The 18,208-nt window shown below is 41.1% G+C and overlaps 1 protein-coding gene across 1 annotated transcript; it reads left to right on the plus strand.

The window, feature by feature from the left end:
• Positions 1-1,719: 1,719 nt before the first annotated feature.
• ccbe1 (collagen and calcium binding EGF domains 1) lies at positions 1,720-18,136 on the plus strand. Its single transcript, XM_033989890.2, has 11 exons — positions 1,720-1,832; positions 1,917-1,997; positions 12,944-12,996; positions 13,071-13,205; positions 13,558-13,692; positions 14,410-14,516; positions 15,345-15,444; positions 15,507-15,646; positions 16,481-16,516; positions 16,847-16,882; positions 17,864-18,136. Exons 1-11 carry the CDS (start codon positions 1,738-1,740, stop codon positions 18,134-18,136), a joined length of 1,191 nt encoding a protein of 396 aa, XP_033845781.1. The 5' UTR covers positions 1,720-1,737.
• The last annotated feature ends 72 nt before the right edge of the window (positions 18,137-18,208 follow it).

Genomic DNA, 18,208 nt, shown 5'->3' on the forward strand with positions numbered 1-18,208 from the left:
ACAAATATTATTATTATTTTTATTTTTATTATATTTTGTTTTTTTTATCTGTAGTTGTACTGTGAAAGATTGTATTATTTTTTTCATTCTCATTAAACCATGTTCACTGGGAAAGTTTTTTGTTTTTTGTTTTTTTTCTCTTTTTTTTCAGTGTTGGCCGATTATTTCCAATTATTATTACTCACTGTTACTAAAGCAGCTGCAGCAACAGATTTGGTCAAATGGTGAAAGAAGATGATTATTCTAAGCAAAAAATAGATTGGGACAACAAACAAACAAAAACAGGCCACAGTCTTGTCTTCAAGGACAACTCACAGCTGCCCCTTATAGTTTCTTCCTAAAATGGTGATGATTCATCTTAAAATAATATTCCTCGGTCTCTGGTCCCAGATAAATGTTGAATATCTCTGGAGGAGGAGATTCTCGTGGATAAGGTGGTGCTGTGCCAGAGGCGCGTGCAGCAGGGCCAGGCTGTGCGCGCTCCTGGGCCGTGCGCACTCTCTCTGTCTTAAGTTGCTGAGGTTTCAAAACAGGTGGAACATAAATGGCACAGCGTGTGCGCCTCAGAGTCGTGACGCACCCTGGTATTTCTACAGCCTGTCATCCATTTTGTGGGCAATGATGACGATAGTGGTTCAAGGGGGTGGCACACGGATGTGCTGGTTAAAAGAGACATCATGTGGACAAAAGGGAAACTGCAGGATGGGACTTTAGGCTAGAAAGTGAAGAGTGACTGGAAGTCCATTTTACATCCCCATGATCGAGAAAAAAACAATAACAAACTTAAGATCCAAGAGTGATTTTAACAGAATGCACAGGGCTCTTCATAACAGGCCTGATGAAATGAGACCTTTATTGTATGAGGAAATATTGTATTACGTGACTGGGGAAAAGAAACTCTGACTAATGTCCAGGTAAATCACACCTGCCTGACCTCAGACTGGAGCCACGCGCGCGGCTGTAAGTGACACCGCTGCCTCTTGTTTCAGAGGGGATCCTTTTCAGCTGCTCTCTGGCCTTCGACGCCCTGAAGCGCACTGAATTCAGGAGAAACTGAAGCTAGTCTCGGGGTGGCGCAGGTGCAAGTGTCCAGAGGAGCCAGTGCGCGGGGTCACGGGGAGGTCAAGGTCGCCTAATCCATTAGTCCAGGCCGTGGAGTGTGGAGTGTTTAACAAGTGATGCTCTTATCAGGACTCAGAGCTGGAGGGTGGAGATCTGAGTCACATTTGTTTCCTATAAGTCCAGATTCTTCCTTCATTCTGCGTCTGACTGATAAGTTTAAAGAAACAATCACATGTGTAAATCTGTATAAGGCTGGTCTTTAAAGAATAAACACATTAAACGAAAATGATTTACCTCTGGGGATAAAGTCAATCAAAGTAATGCCTGAGTTTCATTTGCACCTGGCTGATGTTTTTAATGAACACACGGTGGCAGTGTCAGTGTCTGCACAGTGAACACAGAGAACAGTCTGACTGGGAGCGCTTTTCAAATCACGTGGAAACTTACTTTTATCAGTTTGCAGACTAGTATTTCATTTCCAGCCGGACCAGACCAGACCTTTGCATCTTCTATGACTGCACTGGAGCCTCAAATACTCTCACTACTGTGGTCAAATCCACACATTTGTAAAGGCAGTGGGAGGGTTGGACTCTGTTGGCACTTTATTCATTGGATTGTGAATCATTCCACATCCACAGACTGGAGGGTCGCTGGAAGAGCAGGTCCACTGGAGACATGGTGACGCACAGCCCTCTGCTGCTCACCGTCACCTGCGTGTGCTTCTCACGAGGATTACTCTGGTCCTACCTGGAGGAAACTGGCACAGACGGGTATGGCTCTCAAGTGTTTCGATACTAAAGCTCTTTTGATTTGGCTTTATTCTAATACAGACCAACGTTTGCACCGCTTTACAGAGAGAAATGCTCGGAAAATAACATTGCCACAACGATTTACCCCTGCCTCAAGTCCACAGGAGAAGTGACCACATGCCACAGGTAACTCAGGTCATCAGGCTCCTGTGACATTTTAATAATGACCTTTCATGATGTTTATGTGGAATAACGTGAAGCACTTCTGCATATTTTATTCTTTCTACAAACTGAGGTTTATATTTTTATTACATTTGCAGATATCTTTTGGGCACGGCCCTGCCTTGGAGCATTTCTAAAAAGAAAATCATCCTGTTAAAACATAATCTTTATAACTGAAAATGGCACATCCAAAAACAAAAACATCAGACCTGGCTTTTTCACATAGACATAGTTGAGAAAGGTCCAAATGAAATTCAAATTTAGGCAAATTATAACCAACTGTGGTTATTTTGTGGAAATATCTTTATTTTGTTTTGGAAAGACACCCATTGTGATTACAAATCTATTTTTGCCGGTCTTATTGTGGGAAAGATTTGAGATCAGCAGTCACGCAGAATGTTTACTGTGTGCAGATTTTTTCCACATGTTGTCTTGTCCAATTTTATTCGTCTCTTTCCAGACAAACTGCCGGACATGATTCAACTGCACAGCAGTGATGTGTCTTTTGATCTTCAAATCTCAGACACACTCTTAACGTAATTATGTTGCTTTATGGTCACTGACTGCGGTCACAGTTACTTCCCACAATGTTTATTTAAAGAAGAAAAACGGCATTAGTGCCAAGTGGCTGTGTTCCTGGGAGTTCAGTTCACCTGTGTGTTGCAAGCTGATGCCTGCCAATCCACCGTCTGCAGTGCCAAAACTTTAGATGGATGATCTGAGTTTGTTAAGATTATGATCTGGAATATTTGCCTAATCCTGTTTATCTTAAGAATATTATTTTGACAGTGTTATTGCGGCAGTGTACTCCTCAGATATGGCAGTGTAGAGGCACGTTTGGTCCTTCATCATGAGCTCATCATCATAACTTGTTTAAACTGCTGCCTTGTTGCAATTCCTTGAGCTGTACAGAGGATCTCAAAGTACAAGCCTCTCAACCTCCTCATGACACATTTATCATATTGTGAAGGCCATTACGAGAACATCCTAAAGAGCACGGAGCATAAGTCACAGAGAGGACCAGAGCTGCCACCGCCCGCCTGACCCAGACCCCATCAGTCTGTAAAGTCCTTCTTTTGATGTGTCTTTAAACCAAGACGTTATTCCAGTGAAAATCTAACCTATTTCAGAACTTTAGTAAATGCCAGTGGACTGTGTAATTAGGCAATATGCTGTGAGCAGTTTGATCCAGTTTGGCAGCAGGCAGAGTGCTAAGTGCTTACTGCTGTAGCGTTTTAGCACTAGACACTGCCCAGGACTAATTTAAACCAAAGATTGTTGGCAATTCGCTTTGGTAGTTTTGTTAGTCCACCAAAAACTATCCTCTCAAGTCAGCTCTTATTCAATTATATCCGTTACATAATGCATTTTTTGGGTATTTATTTTATTTGGACAGATATGACAGAAGAGAAATGGTAATTATATGTGTAAATATATTTGTAAATGTGTCCAAACTGGTTTAAATTTACAAAAATCAAAAGTATAGAGGGGATTTTGGGCGTTTAGTTGCATGAATCCACACACATTGATCACTAATCACCAGTTATGCTTCTCGTTTGTGCTCGTCCGTGGACTGTGTTAGTCCTATATCCAAGTTATCATTACTCCAAACAGACCTTATAGACTCCCCATATACCTTGATGATATAAATAGGATTTGCCCACGCTGCAGTGCTGTTTACCTCATATGCTTGTTCCAAAACAGATAATTATAGATTGTGCAGTGCGTGTGCTATTTATGACCTAGGTCACTATTCTAAAGCCGTCGGGTGTTCATTATTTCACATTGACAGAGTTTATTTTATGTTTGTTTTACATTTTTATACTAAAGCGTGGGAGGTAAACTCACCAAATCCCTCTACATAGTTTCTGGGACAGTTCGTCTAAATGACTAAATGATGATTTAGTGTCAGGGTGCTCTGTCAGGCAAAGTGTGAATCCCATCCACTTGCCGGTCCTCAGAAAGCAGGAGCAGTGGTGTGTGAGTTATCAGAGGGAAAGAAAAGGGAGGACATGTTAGTGTTAAGGAGCATTCCTCAGTGACGGATGTAAAGTCCAAAGATTCTCCATTTTTCTCCATTTTCTCTCATATTTTGGACGTATAAAGCACACAACTGTCAGTATCGCTCATTAAAGTCAAACAGAAAGCATAATTACAAGACAAATCTGTGTTTATCTTTGCAATAACTTCTTGCGGTACTGACAAAATAGTGTGACTTTTGCGCAGGTTAACAGTTTTCATTGGGATTATCAAACGGAATAAGAGAAATGTGTGAGTGCGAGAGGGGGAGGAAAGCCTTCACATGTTCAAAGCTTTCGTGGATTAGAGAGTGGGGTCTGAGGCCTGCGCTGTAGCTTTTCTATTAGTTGAAATGGAAATGAGTGAAATATATTTGCATAATTGAAACATACTGTACTTGCATAGCAGCCCTACTTTCAGTCATTTTGCACAGACTCGGCTCCACAACTTAAGCCTCACGAGACTTTAGAGCAGAGAGAACGGCCCCAGTTGTGTTTTTACTCGGGCATTGTTCATTAATCCTGCAGATCACATCAAAACTGGAACTAAACCAGGACTAAAACAGGACCAAACTAAGTCTTTTAACCAAACAGCTCACGTTAGCGTCGAAATCTCCTCCACTCCAAGTCCAACTCTACTCTTAGGTATCCAGAGTAGTTTATAAAAGCCCGTAAACGCATATTATCTCTGTTACTGCGAGAATCTGTTATCTTAGTGACCCCATGTTGATCGAGAGTGTATCTGTGTGTTACATCAAAGATCGCACCTCTGTAGTCGGCTTCTTGTGTGGTCCAGACTTTTGGGGATCGTGGTCGTACTTACCTTATCAAATCACATGTATTTATTTACACGTTGTAGTTGCTCCGAAGTTGGCACCTTTCTCTCGGCGTAATAGTCCCTCCCTCGTTTATTCCTCCCAAGAATTTGCTGTTGCAGTCACGCTCGGCGGTTTTGCGGTCGTGAGATATCTCGGAGATGTAATGAAACCGCAGGTCATGGTCTGTAGACGTGTGGTTTGTTTACAGGGTTGTGCTGTTGATGTAGTTTGTATTAGTTGTACTTCATTTGCAAAACGTGCTATACTTTTTTATTCAGATTAAAGTTCACCCAAATACCGAGCTCGCTGGACCGTGCCAATGTGCCACACGCTGCACCAACTTATCTACAGCAAGAACGGTTCATTTATCGGTGAGTTCGGAGCACGACCGGGCACGTGAAAAGGTGAAATCCCAAAGTCAAAACCTGCCGTGTGATTTCCTAAAGTGAAAACGTGGCCCCAGTGGAAATATAAAAGAAAAAGAACAGCACAACAGTCTGCAGTCTGCACATTCATTATTCTAAAGCTACATTTTGTCAGGCCTCTCGAAAAGACATAAAAAAAGAGTTATAATTCAGGAACTCAACCTTCCCACACTGCAGACCCAAACTTAAATCATTTCATTGAGTAATCGCTAAACCAGAGTAACAACGTGCGTCCTGGTAACACTTGAAACCCGCTTTACTCCAGCGAAAACCTGCTTCCCTAACCCCGTAAATGAACAGTATCGATTCGCGTTGACGGCACCAGACACACGCGCGGCTTTGTTGTTACGTTTCAATGAAGTCGAGGTTGATTGAGAGGCTTCCTGTCAATGCGGCGGGTCTTTCAATTAGTTTGTAAACCGAGAAAGAAAAACGAGGCGCTGAAGAAGTAGTCCGCTCCGACCCTCTTCACTGCGTCAGACGTCAAAATAACATCACTTTTTTTCACGTTATGCATAAGCTGAACAATAAGCAAATACCCTGTCCATCTAGATAACGTGAAAAATGTAAATAAAACTGTTTTATCGCTCCACTTTGCCTCACAGTTTGGCTCATTACGCTCTTTTTTTACTCCTCTGCAGCTTTTATATTTATTAAAATCATCTCTACATGTCTAAAAACTTCAATATTATAACAGTTCTCGGTGACTTTTGGAGGCTTTCCACACTGTACCTGGCCCTCATCCAGAGTCAAGTTAGAAACACATGGAAGTTTATGATGATTTAATGTAACAAGCCTCGGACAGCGGCGCACGCTATAATTTCCTGAGGTGTCAGACTCAAAAGATACTGTGTACGACTTAACACTGACCCTCTGCTTTGTCTGTGTGATTCTTAACGCAAAACAGACAGGGATATTTGGGATATTTTATACTTTATATCAGACGAACTTGTTTTTGCAGTACCAGTAGTAGCTTAAGAGTTACTGTCGCTGATGCCAACACAGTAGGCGCCGTGCGTACTGCCAAAACTATCTGTTAATATTGGAGTAGAGGTGTAAAGTAGCTCCAGTGTAATCCTGCATGTGTTTCGTACCTGTGTTGATGCAAGTATTGGCCGTATTGCTATTGCTAAATGCGTTTTGCTGCTAAAATGTGATATAAAGCAGTTTGATTTGTGTTAAATGTTTAATATTTACGTGCGACAACAAATCAACACTGCACCGATTCTCTGGGAGGCTTTAAAAACGCTCCGTAGTCCCTGTAAAACTTATTTACTGTCAAGAGCCAAGAGCAGATCCGTGCAAAAATAATACAACCTGAATAGCGACGGCAGCGCTCACAGCAACTTCCAGAATAAAGCGGATCGTCTGCTGCCTCTAGCTTCAACCGCTAAATAAGAACAAAGAGTTTTTCTGTTCAGTTTAATGGTAAAACGCAAAAGTAAAGTCGGTCAACTGCACAAAAAGTTGTAGGGGTAAAGACGTTTCGCTGCTCGTCCAAGCCGCTTCTTCAGTTCTGTTGTTCTCTTTGTTTCCTTTGTTTGCTTTGGGTCTGAGGATGGAGTTATACAGTATATGGGAGGAAATGTGACGTCTAAGGCCCTCATTCCTGTTCCTGTTCTGTATCTATCGTAAAAAGCTGACGGAGGGACCAAAGATACAAACAGTTCAACAGTTTACGGATACAGGAATGTGAATGACGGTGGACAGAGCGGACAGGTGGGAGCAGTCGTCTCGGAGCAGGTCGTGGGTCTCGAGGTCAGAGGCTGGGGTGTTTGTACCGGTCGTGGAGAGCTGGGTCGGAGACGGAGGATACACGAACAAATAAACCGGAGCGTGACATGAAGAAAAAACGAAAAAATGACACGAAAATGCTTGAAGGTGACAAGACGATCCGGCCCGATCTGAGCGTTGGATCCTCAGTCCTTTAGTACTCACAGGTGGAGGCTTGATTCCTTGATTGAAGCAGGTGTGTGGAGGTGGTGCCAGAGTCTCCGCCCAGCTCCAGACTCAAACACAGAAAGGAGGTGGGAAAACAGCACAGAACGCTCACAAAAATCCCAAATCCTGACAGTACTTCACTATCTTCAAAGGAGTTTTTAGTGTTTTTGAGATGGAGATGAACCGCAGACTGGTGTCCTGAGCTGCTCTTGTGACGGTGTTAGTACATTCTTTTATGAAGCAGCTGTTTAGTTTCTCCACCGTAACGCTCGCCGCACTCTTCACGGTTTAAGTCTATGCAAATTGTGCTCAAACGAAAACCTGCGCTACAATTTAAACTCCATTACATTACATAACTCGCACTTTACGCAACGAAACTCTGTGACTATAATGAGCCTTTTATTGCGCTATTGAATTACTTAAAAGATGATTTGCTTAGAGCACATCTGGTATCGGGGATTTCAAATGGAGTCGTGTGTTTTGACAGGATTCAGCGGAGACAGTCGCGGGTTTTTTAGCTGTAGCACGGTTAAACAAACAGCCTCTTTAAGTGAATATTTTGGAGTTTTTTTGGAGGTGTGCTTTGCTTTTTTGGACATATATCTTTTGCGTGAAGAAAAAAGCGCAGTTATCACCTGTCGTTCCCGCAGCTCACCCCGTCCCTGGTTTAAAACGTGCAGCAGGAATGTCTTAAACAGCTGAGTTGTTGTTGGAGGCTTTAGCATTTGACGTGTCCCTTTAGCTTTCACTTAGCGCTCAGCAGCTCAGGGCTTAAGGGGGGACGGAGCACTTTAACCGTTGTCTGAAATGGCTCCGTTTCAGCAGCCAGTGTCAGCTTATTTGACAAAAGCACTCCACTCTAATATAGTTAAATATTCCAGGCATTTCCCCCCCAAAACTTTTCAACGTTTTAATGTAATTCAGCTCCAATAGTGACTTACTGTTTTCGTATTTCAAAGGCGGCAGGAAATGCTGGGGTAAGCTGAACCGTCACTGAAAGGGCCGCCGCTTCACTTTCGGTAAACAACAATACCAGTGATTCCTGCGTGGGTATTTTTAGCAGAGAAACTGACCTTTCCACACGAGCGTTTTTAGAGCGGCCCATTGAAAAAAAGCGTTCAGGCTCATCAGAACATGCACACGGTGTACTCATAAAACACCTCGTAACTTTTTTTGTACTTTTCTCCTGTGTATTTGCTGGTTTTAGTGTCGTTTTTTGATGTAATTACAATCAAATATGAGCCTTAAATGTGCGTGAATGTTGTTACTATCGTTCCATAACTATCTGAGTCTTATTAGTTGCATAATAAGACTTTAAAAATAGCATAATCTGTGTTTTTAAGTTACACACTTGATATGTTCTTTTAATAATTGCTTAAGTTATGATGGACGCTTGACACTTTTTCCATCTTTTTCATATCGTTGCTTCTTCATTTCAATTCAAAGACACCGACTTGACCAAAGGGAAGATGTTTGTTGATAATTACGCCCTCGTGGTTGAGCAGATTGGCAAAGGTCAGACTTCCACGGGGTGAAACAGTTAAACAAAACAGTGTGAGGGTCGAACAGGGCACAGGTGGATAAATACGCACGATATAGTCTCTAAGAGCAAATGTTTAAGTTGAGATCGATGCCAGTGTGATGCCAAAGGAGATGTGATGTTTCTCAAATCTGCTCTTTTGAAAACTGGGGTAAATATCGGCGGAGATCGGTGCTGCTTTTTGGAAAACTGGATGCGTTCACGACACAATCACAAACTTTTATAATGCACCTGTTTTAATGTTTTATATGGACTTGTGGACTGGGACGTGTTTGTTTTTCTGCTTGTCTTGAATTTTAAACAGCCCAGGAAAAAGAGATCCCAAGTGCTCTTATTGGGTTCACCTGTAGAAAGAAAGATAATGAAAGAAAGAAAGAAAGAGAAAGAAAATGTATTTATAAGACACTACTGCACAGACTGACTCAATGTCTCAGGTGCTCGTTGAACTTTGGTAATGAGAAGTTTTCAAACAAGATGTCGTGATTGTCTACGTCTAAAAACTGAACAAATGAGAGGAGGAGAGAGGGAGGAGAGGGGGAGAGTTAGGGAGGAGAGGAGGTGAGAGGGAGGAGAGCGGGAGGAGAAGAGAGGAGGAAGAGAATAGGTGGAGATGAACTTTTTATACAAGATTTTGTGATTGTCTACGGCTAAAAAGTGAACAATAGAGAGGAGGAGAGAGGGAGGAGAAAAGAAGGAGAAAAGGAGAGGAGGAGAGAGGAAGGAGAGGAGGAGGAGAAAAGAAGGAGAGGAGGAGAGAGGAAGGAGAGGAGGAGGAGAAAGGAAGGAGAGGAGGAGAGAGGGAGGAGAAAAGAAAGAGAGGAGGAGAGGAAGGACAGGAGGAGGAGAAAAAAAGAGGAGGAGAAAGGAAGGAGAGGAGGAGAGAGGGGGGAGAAAGGAAGGAGATGAGGAGAAAGGAAGGAGAGCGGAAGGAGAGAGGGAGGAGAAAGGAAGGAGAGGAGGAGGAGAAAGGGAGAAGAGGTGGAGAGAGGGAGGAGAGGAGGAAAGCGGGAGAAGAGGAGGTGAGAGGAGGAGGAGTGAGGGAGGAGAGAGGAAGGAGAAAAGGAGTGAGTGAGGTGAGAGGAAGGAGAGAGGGAGGAGAGGAGGAGTGAGAGAGAAGAAGGGGGGAGAGGATGAAGAGCATTGGAGAGAGGAAGAAGAGAAGAAGTGGAGAAGAACTTTTTATACAAGATTTTGCGATTGTCTACGTCTAAAAACTGAACAATAGAGAGGAGGAGAGAGGGAGGAGAGAGAGAGGAGAGAGGATGAGGAGTATTGGGGAGAGGAGGACACGAAAAGGTGAAGAAGTTGAACTTTTAATCCAAGATCTCATGATTGTCTAAAAACTGTCCGTACTTGAACTGAAGTGAGAAAAAATGGGGGGAAAAGCTTCTTTATTATAGAAATGAAACCTGCAAAACGAACTTTAATAATGTGATAAACACTTAGAATCACACCTGCTCCTGTTTTTAATATTTTAAATGAACATCTGCAGTTATTAGTTTTATTTTTATTTGTATTTTCTTCTGTAATTTAACAGGACGCTCGTGAAAAAGTCTAATCCTCACATTGCTCTCCCTCTGCTTAAATAAAGACACATGAAATAAAACCTCAGAGTCTGCAAACACAAAAAGTCCAACTTACTTTCTCTACTTGAGCCACTTAACATTCTGGTAGCAGTCGTCGCATCGCAAGAAGTCATTATGGGATCAGCTGTTGACATAATAGTTTAACATAATCCTCTGAAAGGAAATCTTTGAAATGTTTAAACAATATGACCTGACTTAAAATAATCCGTACTTGTGTAGTTTGCCTCGGCGTTTACGAGTCTTATCCACCGTATTGTGACTTATACGGGAACGATCTGCTCTTTTTTATGTGTTTTATCATAATCTACATCAGGGGCGTCAAACACATTTTCACCGAAGGCCACATCAGCAAAATGTCTGCGCTCAAACGGCCAGATGTAGAATAAATGTAACTACTTTTTTAACTTTTTAATTAACTGTTTCTGTAGTTATTACTTATTCAACTTACAAATATTGCATAATCATTTGCGTAGATGTAAAAATATAGCTGTGTAATGATGTATCACTTCATAAAATAACATGTTAAGACCATCATATCTTTTAATTTATTCTGTCGAGGGCCACATAAAATGATGTTGAGGGCCACATTTGACCCGGGGGCCTTGAGTTTGACATGGTCAGACCTTCATATATTTTCCATCTAGATTCGAGATTCCGTCAAACCACGACCTTCTCACTCTCCACGTTCCGCAGAAACGCAGGAAACAACCGATTTTACTCGAAAGAATAAATGAACAGCTCAAGTTACAAAAAACAACAAACATCTTCCAACGACGGCTAAGAAAATGTGTATAAAATTAAGCCCTTCAAAATATTGTTCTAGCTTTTACCGAACGAGAAGTCAATATAGTAATTATCGTCAGGTCAAATATATGTGTGTTTAAAGAGATTTAAACCATTGGAGTGAACTCAAAAGCCGAGACGTTCGATTGAAAGTGAAACGTGAGAGCCGGACGTAGATGCTTGTTTTTGTTTCTGCTCATCCTCCCTGTAATCGTCAGTTTTGGGTTGGATGTTTGCTAAGTGCTCGTATGGCTGTTATTTGGACATGAAATATAAAGTTTGGAAGTTTCAATTCATTTTTAAAAACAAAAAAAAAGGACAGTGACAAGACAAACAGTAACATTTATGTTTTAAAAAAGACAATCACCAGCGTCTCACATGTTGGACTGAAGCGGATTGCACTGAGTTTTAAGTTTTGAATGACATTTTGTTTTATTTTTTGGGCTTATTCAGCTACAAATAAAACTGTACGTTAAAGTTCTTAGTGCAGAAAAGTGTTCGGTCGTGCATCTGTGTCGCACTCGTCCATCGTGGCCTCCTCAGTCGCACCGTAAAGCGTCGTTATAATCCACCTGTATAACATCAGCTTATACAACAGTGCGGCTAATTTAAAGATTTTTACTGCCTGACGGCCACTGGGGGGCGCTCTGACAGTAAATGCAAAAGTGAGACATGGGGAAAGATTATGAACTGATGCTTTTCAGACACAGTTTAAAAAAAAACAACTAAAAAACCCTTCTGTGTACCACTTTTCTGAGTAAATATCACATGTTACAACACAAAAACCTGCGGCTTATATTCAGGTGCGGCTTATATAGGGACAAAATTGATTTTCTTTTCAAATTTAGCTGGAGCGGCGCATATTCAGGTGCGCTCTATAGTCCCAAATTTACGGTATTTATGATATTAACTTGAGCAACAACATCCTGCGTTTTCTATAAATATCATCATCATCGTCTGTCATGTCTGCAGTGATGATACGCACAAGATATTTCATTTTAGTCCTGACCTTAAACACGACATTAGACGAAAATCAGGACGTCTCATGTGCTTGTCTCTTTGGTCCTGCACGTCATGATCACAGTCTTAGTTGTGTTTTACTTCATTTCAGGCTTAAGATGAACAGATGTTGAGTAGCTGCTGTAAACCAGGACAACATTTCCAGCCACACAACCAGTTTTTACACGTTTTGAGCTTTGTTGACACCAAACAGGGGACAAAATTCCTCCCGTTTCCCTGCTTTAATCTGCATTATTTGTTGTCCATGCCAATAGATTAAAATACCCACAGCTTCGTAAATCATTTTTAGTGATTCAACCCTGTGGACGCATCTAAAAACACATAAAAAACGATGAATCCTGCCTCCTGTATTTGTGAATAATCTCTTTTATAGCATATACACACACGTCTATGCCCAGCAGAGCCTTAAACGTTTATTTCTGTTATTTACTTTTATTTTTTTTTAGTGTTCCTGGATGTGGATGAATAAAAACCCATCTTCTTTATATACACAGCACCTGTTTTACCATTACTTCATGCTATTATTGTGGTTTTGATGGCGCCTGGTTGCACTTATGGAGCAGAGTGTTTGTGTTAAAAGGACAAAGCTTCAAATGGATGTTAGTTGAAGTTTTATATTGGAAAATTTGAACGAAAAACACAATTATTTCCTTTGTAAATCCTCTAAACTTAAACAACGCACTGTTAATCACCCCCAGTTAACACGAATACTTGCGTTTGAGTGTGTTTTGGTCCATTTTGTGCGATTGTAAATGTTATATATGACTCTTTTTTACCAGAAAAAAGTGCTGCAAAGGATTCAAGTTTGTGCTGGGGCAGTGCATTCCTGAAGGTGAGGGGACAGTTTCCTCGCTGATGCTGTGTCTTGTGCTTTTACTCACTACACTTTTTTTGTTTTGGTCTCAGATTATGACGTGTGCGCCGGCGCCCCCTGCGAGCAGCAGTGCACGGACCACTTCGGACGTGTCGTTTGCACCTGTTACCCTGGTTATCGTTATGATCGCGAACGCCACCGAAACCGAGAGAAGCCCTACTGTTTAGGTTTGTACTGATTTTCTTCGTGACTTGCATCATTTCTCAGGCTTCAAACATGATCCTAATAGTGTGTTAAGTGTGTGTTAAGTGTGTGTTAATGTTACCTGTTTCCCCGGTCACACACACACCACTTTAAATATAACTTTTAAGGTTATAACAATATCAACATCGCTCCTTCCGTTGCTCTTGTTTAAGACTTTTATACAGGTTTATTAAGACGTTAAAATTCTCAGTTATTTTACACATAGAAAAGTTGCTGTTAGTTTGTTTTCATGTTCGTTTTATTGCTCTAACGCCTGTGGTTTATGTGTTATTATGTATTATTATTGTTTATGACGTAACCTGCTTGTTTGAACAGACATTGATGAATGCGCAGAGAGAAACGGTGTCTGTTCTCAGATCTGCATCAACACATTCGGGAGCTACAAGTGTGAATGTGAGAAGGGCTTTTTCCTGGAGGAAGATAAGAAAACGTGCTCGATGGGAGAGAGAGGTAAGAGTCCGTCCTCCCTGGCACATTGGACCGGTGTTATTAATCGCATTGTGAGAAACGTGGGGCTGGGGGTATGACAAACACACACCTGGTAGTCATTATACCTCCAGTCTTTGAACTTGTCAGAACGATTCTGTCTCTTTGGCACATGGCTAACCTTGTGACTCCAAGTCTTTTTTCATTTGCTCCGTGCATTTGAGTACAACATCACAAATGTTCAGGCGATAAAAAGGGATTTTCTCCAGGTTCAGTTGCCAATGAAGCAGTCAGAGGTGGTGGAGTTGTAATTTCCCCCTTTCATTTTATCTTCCATTACTTTAAGCGTTCAGGCGACGCTGCAGAGTGTGTATAGTCATGGTTCTGCTTTATGTCCTGCTGTTTCCAACACTGCACAGAAGGTAGTGTCCAGACACTTTCATTCATGCATTAAATGTATGCAGTTGTAACGGAGGCCTCATTACCACAGCTTTACATTTCTCTTTATTCAGAATGCCCTGAACATGAACGTGACCAAAATGTTATTTCTGTGGTTTAAAATATAACCTGGAGTTTCCCCCAGAGGATAAATCCACAAAGTTCTGTGAGATTATCGCTCATATTTCTGGAACAGAAAATATAACCCTTGAATTGTTTTTCTAGTGAATAATCCTATGAAATAATATAGTAAATAATCCTGTTTGAATTCTCAAAATGTATTTTCTTGTGTGTTTTATGTAGTGAGACTTTTTGAAAAGTCAGAAAATGTCATGAATGCTGAAACGTGCTCAGCTACGTGTGACGATTTCCACCAGATCAAGCTGTCCGTCCTGCATCTCAAACAGAAGGTTCATAATGCACTTTTCCCTTTTGTTTGTTGTAAATATATATGTCCATATAAAGGAGACACTAAACACAAAACTACTGCAGTCAGTGTTTCTTCAAATCAACAAAACACACACATCTTTACTGTTGCTCTGTGGTTTTGGTGGTTTGATTTCTGCTCGTGGTAAAACCAGTGTCATGTGTCGACTTTGTGCAGGACTTTAGATTAAAGTCAGAATGTACAACCTGTAAAAAGTGATTTTATTTTACATGGCTCTGAAATCACATGTCCAAATGATCAAGGGTGAAATGTTCTGCACTTTATTATTAGTCTATCAGCAGTGGCCCTCAGTTCACAGCTGAAACGTCCTGTATCGCTGCTCGCTGTGTGGTCTATGGGAATTTCTTTCTCCATTGTGTCACAAGTGGAATATGGAAAACTGCAGCTTAATTATGTCAGTATCTGACAGAAAGTGTTGACTTTACTGAAGCTTAAGCGTTATGTTTTAAACACCTGTGTCCCGGGGTTACAGGTTACGGCCTTAGACTCAGACTCACACATGTGCTGCAAATGTACAGAGCATTTTTCATCTCAGACTTTGATGTGGAGCTGTCACTCCCACGTGACATTATACAAAGACCAAAAATATTTTGCTTCCAAAAATGTTGCTTAGCATAGTGAGCCTTTTTACTCCACATCTTTTTGCATAATTTGATACTGAAATGTGCCCGAGTAATAACAGAAATGACCTTTGACCAACAAAACGACACTAAGGCCAATGTGCAGATTCTGAATGTTTCAGTAAAGGATTATGCTGCTCTGCCTGTTTGAATACTTTGTGTTCTTGTAGATGGCTGTGCTGTCCAACAGTGCAGAGATCCCAGAGCAGATGACCAGTCAGAAGGTCCGGGGATCGCCCTTGTTTATACCTGGGCCTCTGGGGCCTCCAGGTGAGTGTTTGGCCTCTTCTTCTCTTCTGTTGTGTTCAGTGTCTCACTGTGACTCGCTGCAGGAGAACCAGGACCACAAGGACTGAAGGGAAATCTGGGCCCACCTGGCCCTCCTGGCCCACCTGGGCCGAGGGGTTTGATGGGACCCACTGGGCCGACCCCAGACCTCTTCCACGTCAAGAGAGGCCCACGAGGACCAGTGGTCAGTACAGTTGTTACCTGTTCTGTCTGTTGTTATTGGATTATTGTTACTGTGAGTGTTTTTGTTTAGGCTGATGGTTGTGGAACTTCATTTTCATACATTTATATAGTTTGTTCTGAATGAGGCTTCATGGACACAGTGACTGTTTTATCCTGTTTTATGACTTTCTTACAGTTCCTCAGCCTATTCAGCCATGTTGAGTTCAAAGAGATAATTGCTGAGCGCAGATTTGACTGAAATGAGGCTGTTTTGTAAAGATGAGTGTGACGTGTAAAGATGTGGCACGATAATGGCAATAACAACAGTGAGGCAAATCCATTTAGGGCTTTTGGTTGTTGTTTTTGGCTCTCTGTGTTTCTATGAAGACATTCTTGAGAGTATAAACCTTTGTGTTGACAAGTGGGCGCCCAGTCAAGAATGTGCAGGATGTGGCAAAAGTCACATTGAAGCCGCAGTATTTTCACAGTTCTATTACAGATAAATCAGCCTATCAACGAGTGCAGTCGATCGCATCAGGGACAGAAAAAACACTTTTCACAGACGCCCTGATGGATGCAAGTGTGCGTCTGCAAGCTGTCAATCACAACTCCCGACTGACGAATCAAGGGCGAGTTAAAGTCTGAGTCGTTATTATTATTATTATTCTACATAAATCCAGGACACAGTTCTTTTGGGCTGTGCCATTTCATGAAAACGGAGCAGAGTTATTTAGTCGTGGCCTCAAGTCATAATCTTTATAATGACTTACAGTTGGCAGAGTGGAATAATTAGCTATTAAACTGAGTAAACTGCTCAAAGTCGATATTATTTGACTAAAAACTGGCATTTTCACAGGGACCTCAAGGCGCTCCAGGACGGGATGGCATCAAGGTAATAAAATAAATAGATTCATGTATATTCAATGAATGATTAAAATGAACAAAACCATCAACCTTATTTCGTATTTATAACAGATTGTGATTTAAAACTGTCTACTTTTGTCTTCATTTGTGCCTAAAACCCGCTGTGGGGACGTCTTTTGCATTTTACACTTTATTTTACACTAGAAATCAGTTTAAAAAATCTAACCATGTCCCATAATCCCAATCTAACGCACAATTGAAAAGCGTTTTTTGTGTCTATCTCATTTTACGTTCTATTCCCATGTCTCCATTTTCCGCTGTAATTCATCTAAGCTAAATATTTGTTTTGATTCTACAGGGGGACAGAGGAGCTCGGGGGCCGGCTGGACCACCAGTAAGACTCGTATTTGTGTTCAGTGTCTGCGCTGATGCTGCTGCACTTTTTATACTCGATGATATGAGAAAAGTAATCCACGCAAACTGAAGAAAGAGTGTTTATCGGTGTTGTAAACCATGAAAGTCTAACAATTTTATTATTTTTTTTATTACATTTTTATTTTGGAAGAGCACACATTGCACAAACACATTTCTTCCAGTTCAAATATAGTATGAAATGAGCATTATTATTAGTATTAGTATTAGTATTATTATTATATTACTCAAAGTCCCTTTACTTTACCATGTCCTTTGGTCCAATCCCATTTTAGTTTATTAAAAAAAAAAGTAAAAAGGAGAAACAAAACTACTTAAAAGAACCAGGAGCGTGCAGGAAAAACGAAATGCAATGCAAATATATATGTAGTTTACAATAAAATAAAATTATTCTTCACTCGAAATGAAGAAAAAGTCACAAAAAATCAGATCTAATTGTGGTTTTATACTTGATCCAGTTGTTCCAAATACAAACAAATGTGTTCGTTTGAATGTTTATTGTGTCATTTGGCTTTTCCATCCTAAATATTTCAGATACTACATCAGAAGCAGGATTTAGACACTTTTGACTCGCGTCAGGAGGGTTTGCAGCACATTTGATTAACGATGATTAACTGACATCAGATGTGAACGGTTATAAATATTTCTAAGAATAAATAAAGTACATTTTGACTTTTCCTCCCTTGTAATACTGCCTTTCACAAAAACTATGATTTATGATGAAAACCTTAAACACAATGTGGGTCAAAATGTCTAAGTATTTGCCAAAACCACCTTAATTGTCTGGATTTTATAATATTCTGAGGCTAATGCTGAATAACCCATTGAAACTGCATCATGTTCCACTTCACTTTTGTGTTTCCAAACGTTTAAAGATTCTACACTACACACACGTATCCTGTTATTTCTAAATATGTGTGTTTTTTGTTGTGTTTGATTCCAGGGCCCTCCAGGATCTTTTGACTTCCTGCTCCTGTTGATGGCGGACATTCGTAACGACATCGCCGACCTGCAGAGTAAAGTGTACGGGCATCCGGCGCAGTCTCCCGACGACTTTCCCTCCGTCCCGGACAGCTGGAGCGAGCGGGACCAGGACTCGGACGTGGGCTCAGGGGAAGAGCACAAAACACAACCTCCTCCAGCACGAATAGGAGGAAACACAAGGAGAAATCGAAAGAAGAAACCCACAGAGCGTCCCACAGACTGGACGAGATGAGGAGGAGCAGGTGTAAATTAAATCAATATATTTTATTGGATTAATGTCAAAACGTGCAGTGGAGGATTTACA

This window comes from Periophthalmus magnuspinnatus, chromosome 23 (assembly GCF_009829125.3).
Source record: "Periophthalmus magnuspinnatus isolate fPerMag1 chromosome 23, fPerMag1.2.pri, whole genome shotgun sequence".
In the NCBI taxonomy this organism is placed as follows: Eukaryota; Metazoa; Chordata; class Actinopteri; order Gobiiformes; family Gobiidae; genus Periophthalmus; species Periophthalmus magnuspinnatus.

Coding starts and splice junctions, on each gene's coding strand:
- ccbe1 (XM_033989890.2), top strand. CDS start 1,738: ATGGTGACGCACAGCCCTCTGCTGCTCACCGTCACCTGCGTGTGCTTC. Junction 16,517..16,846: donor CAGGACGGGATGGCATCAAG/GTAATAAAATAA, acceptor TTGATTCTACAG/GGGGACAGAGGAGCTCGGGG. Junction 16,883..17,863: donor GGGGGCCGGCTGGACCACCA/GTAAGACTCGTA, acceptor GTTTGATTCCAG/GGCCCTCCAGGATCTTTTGA.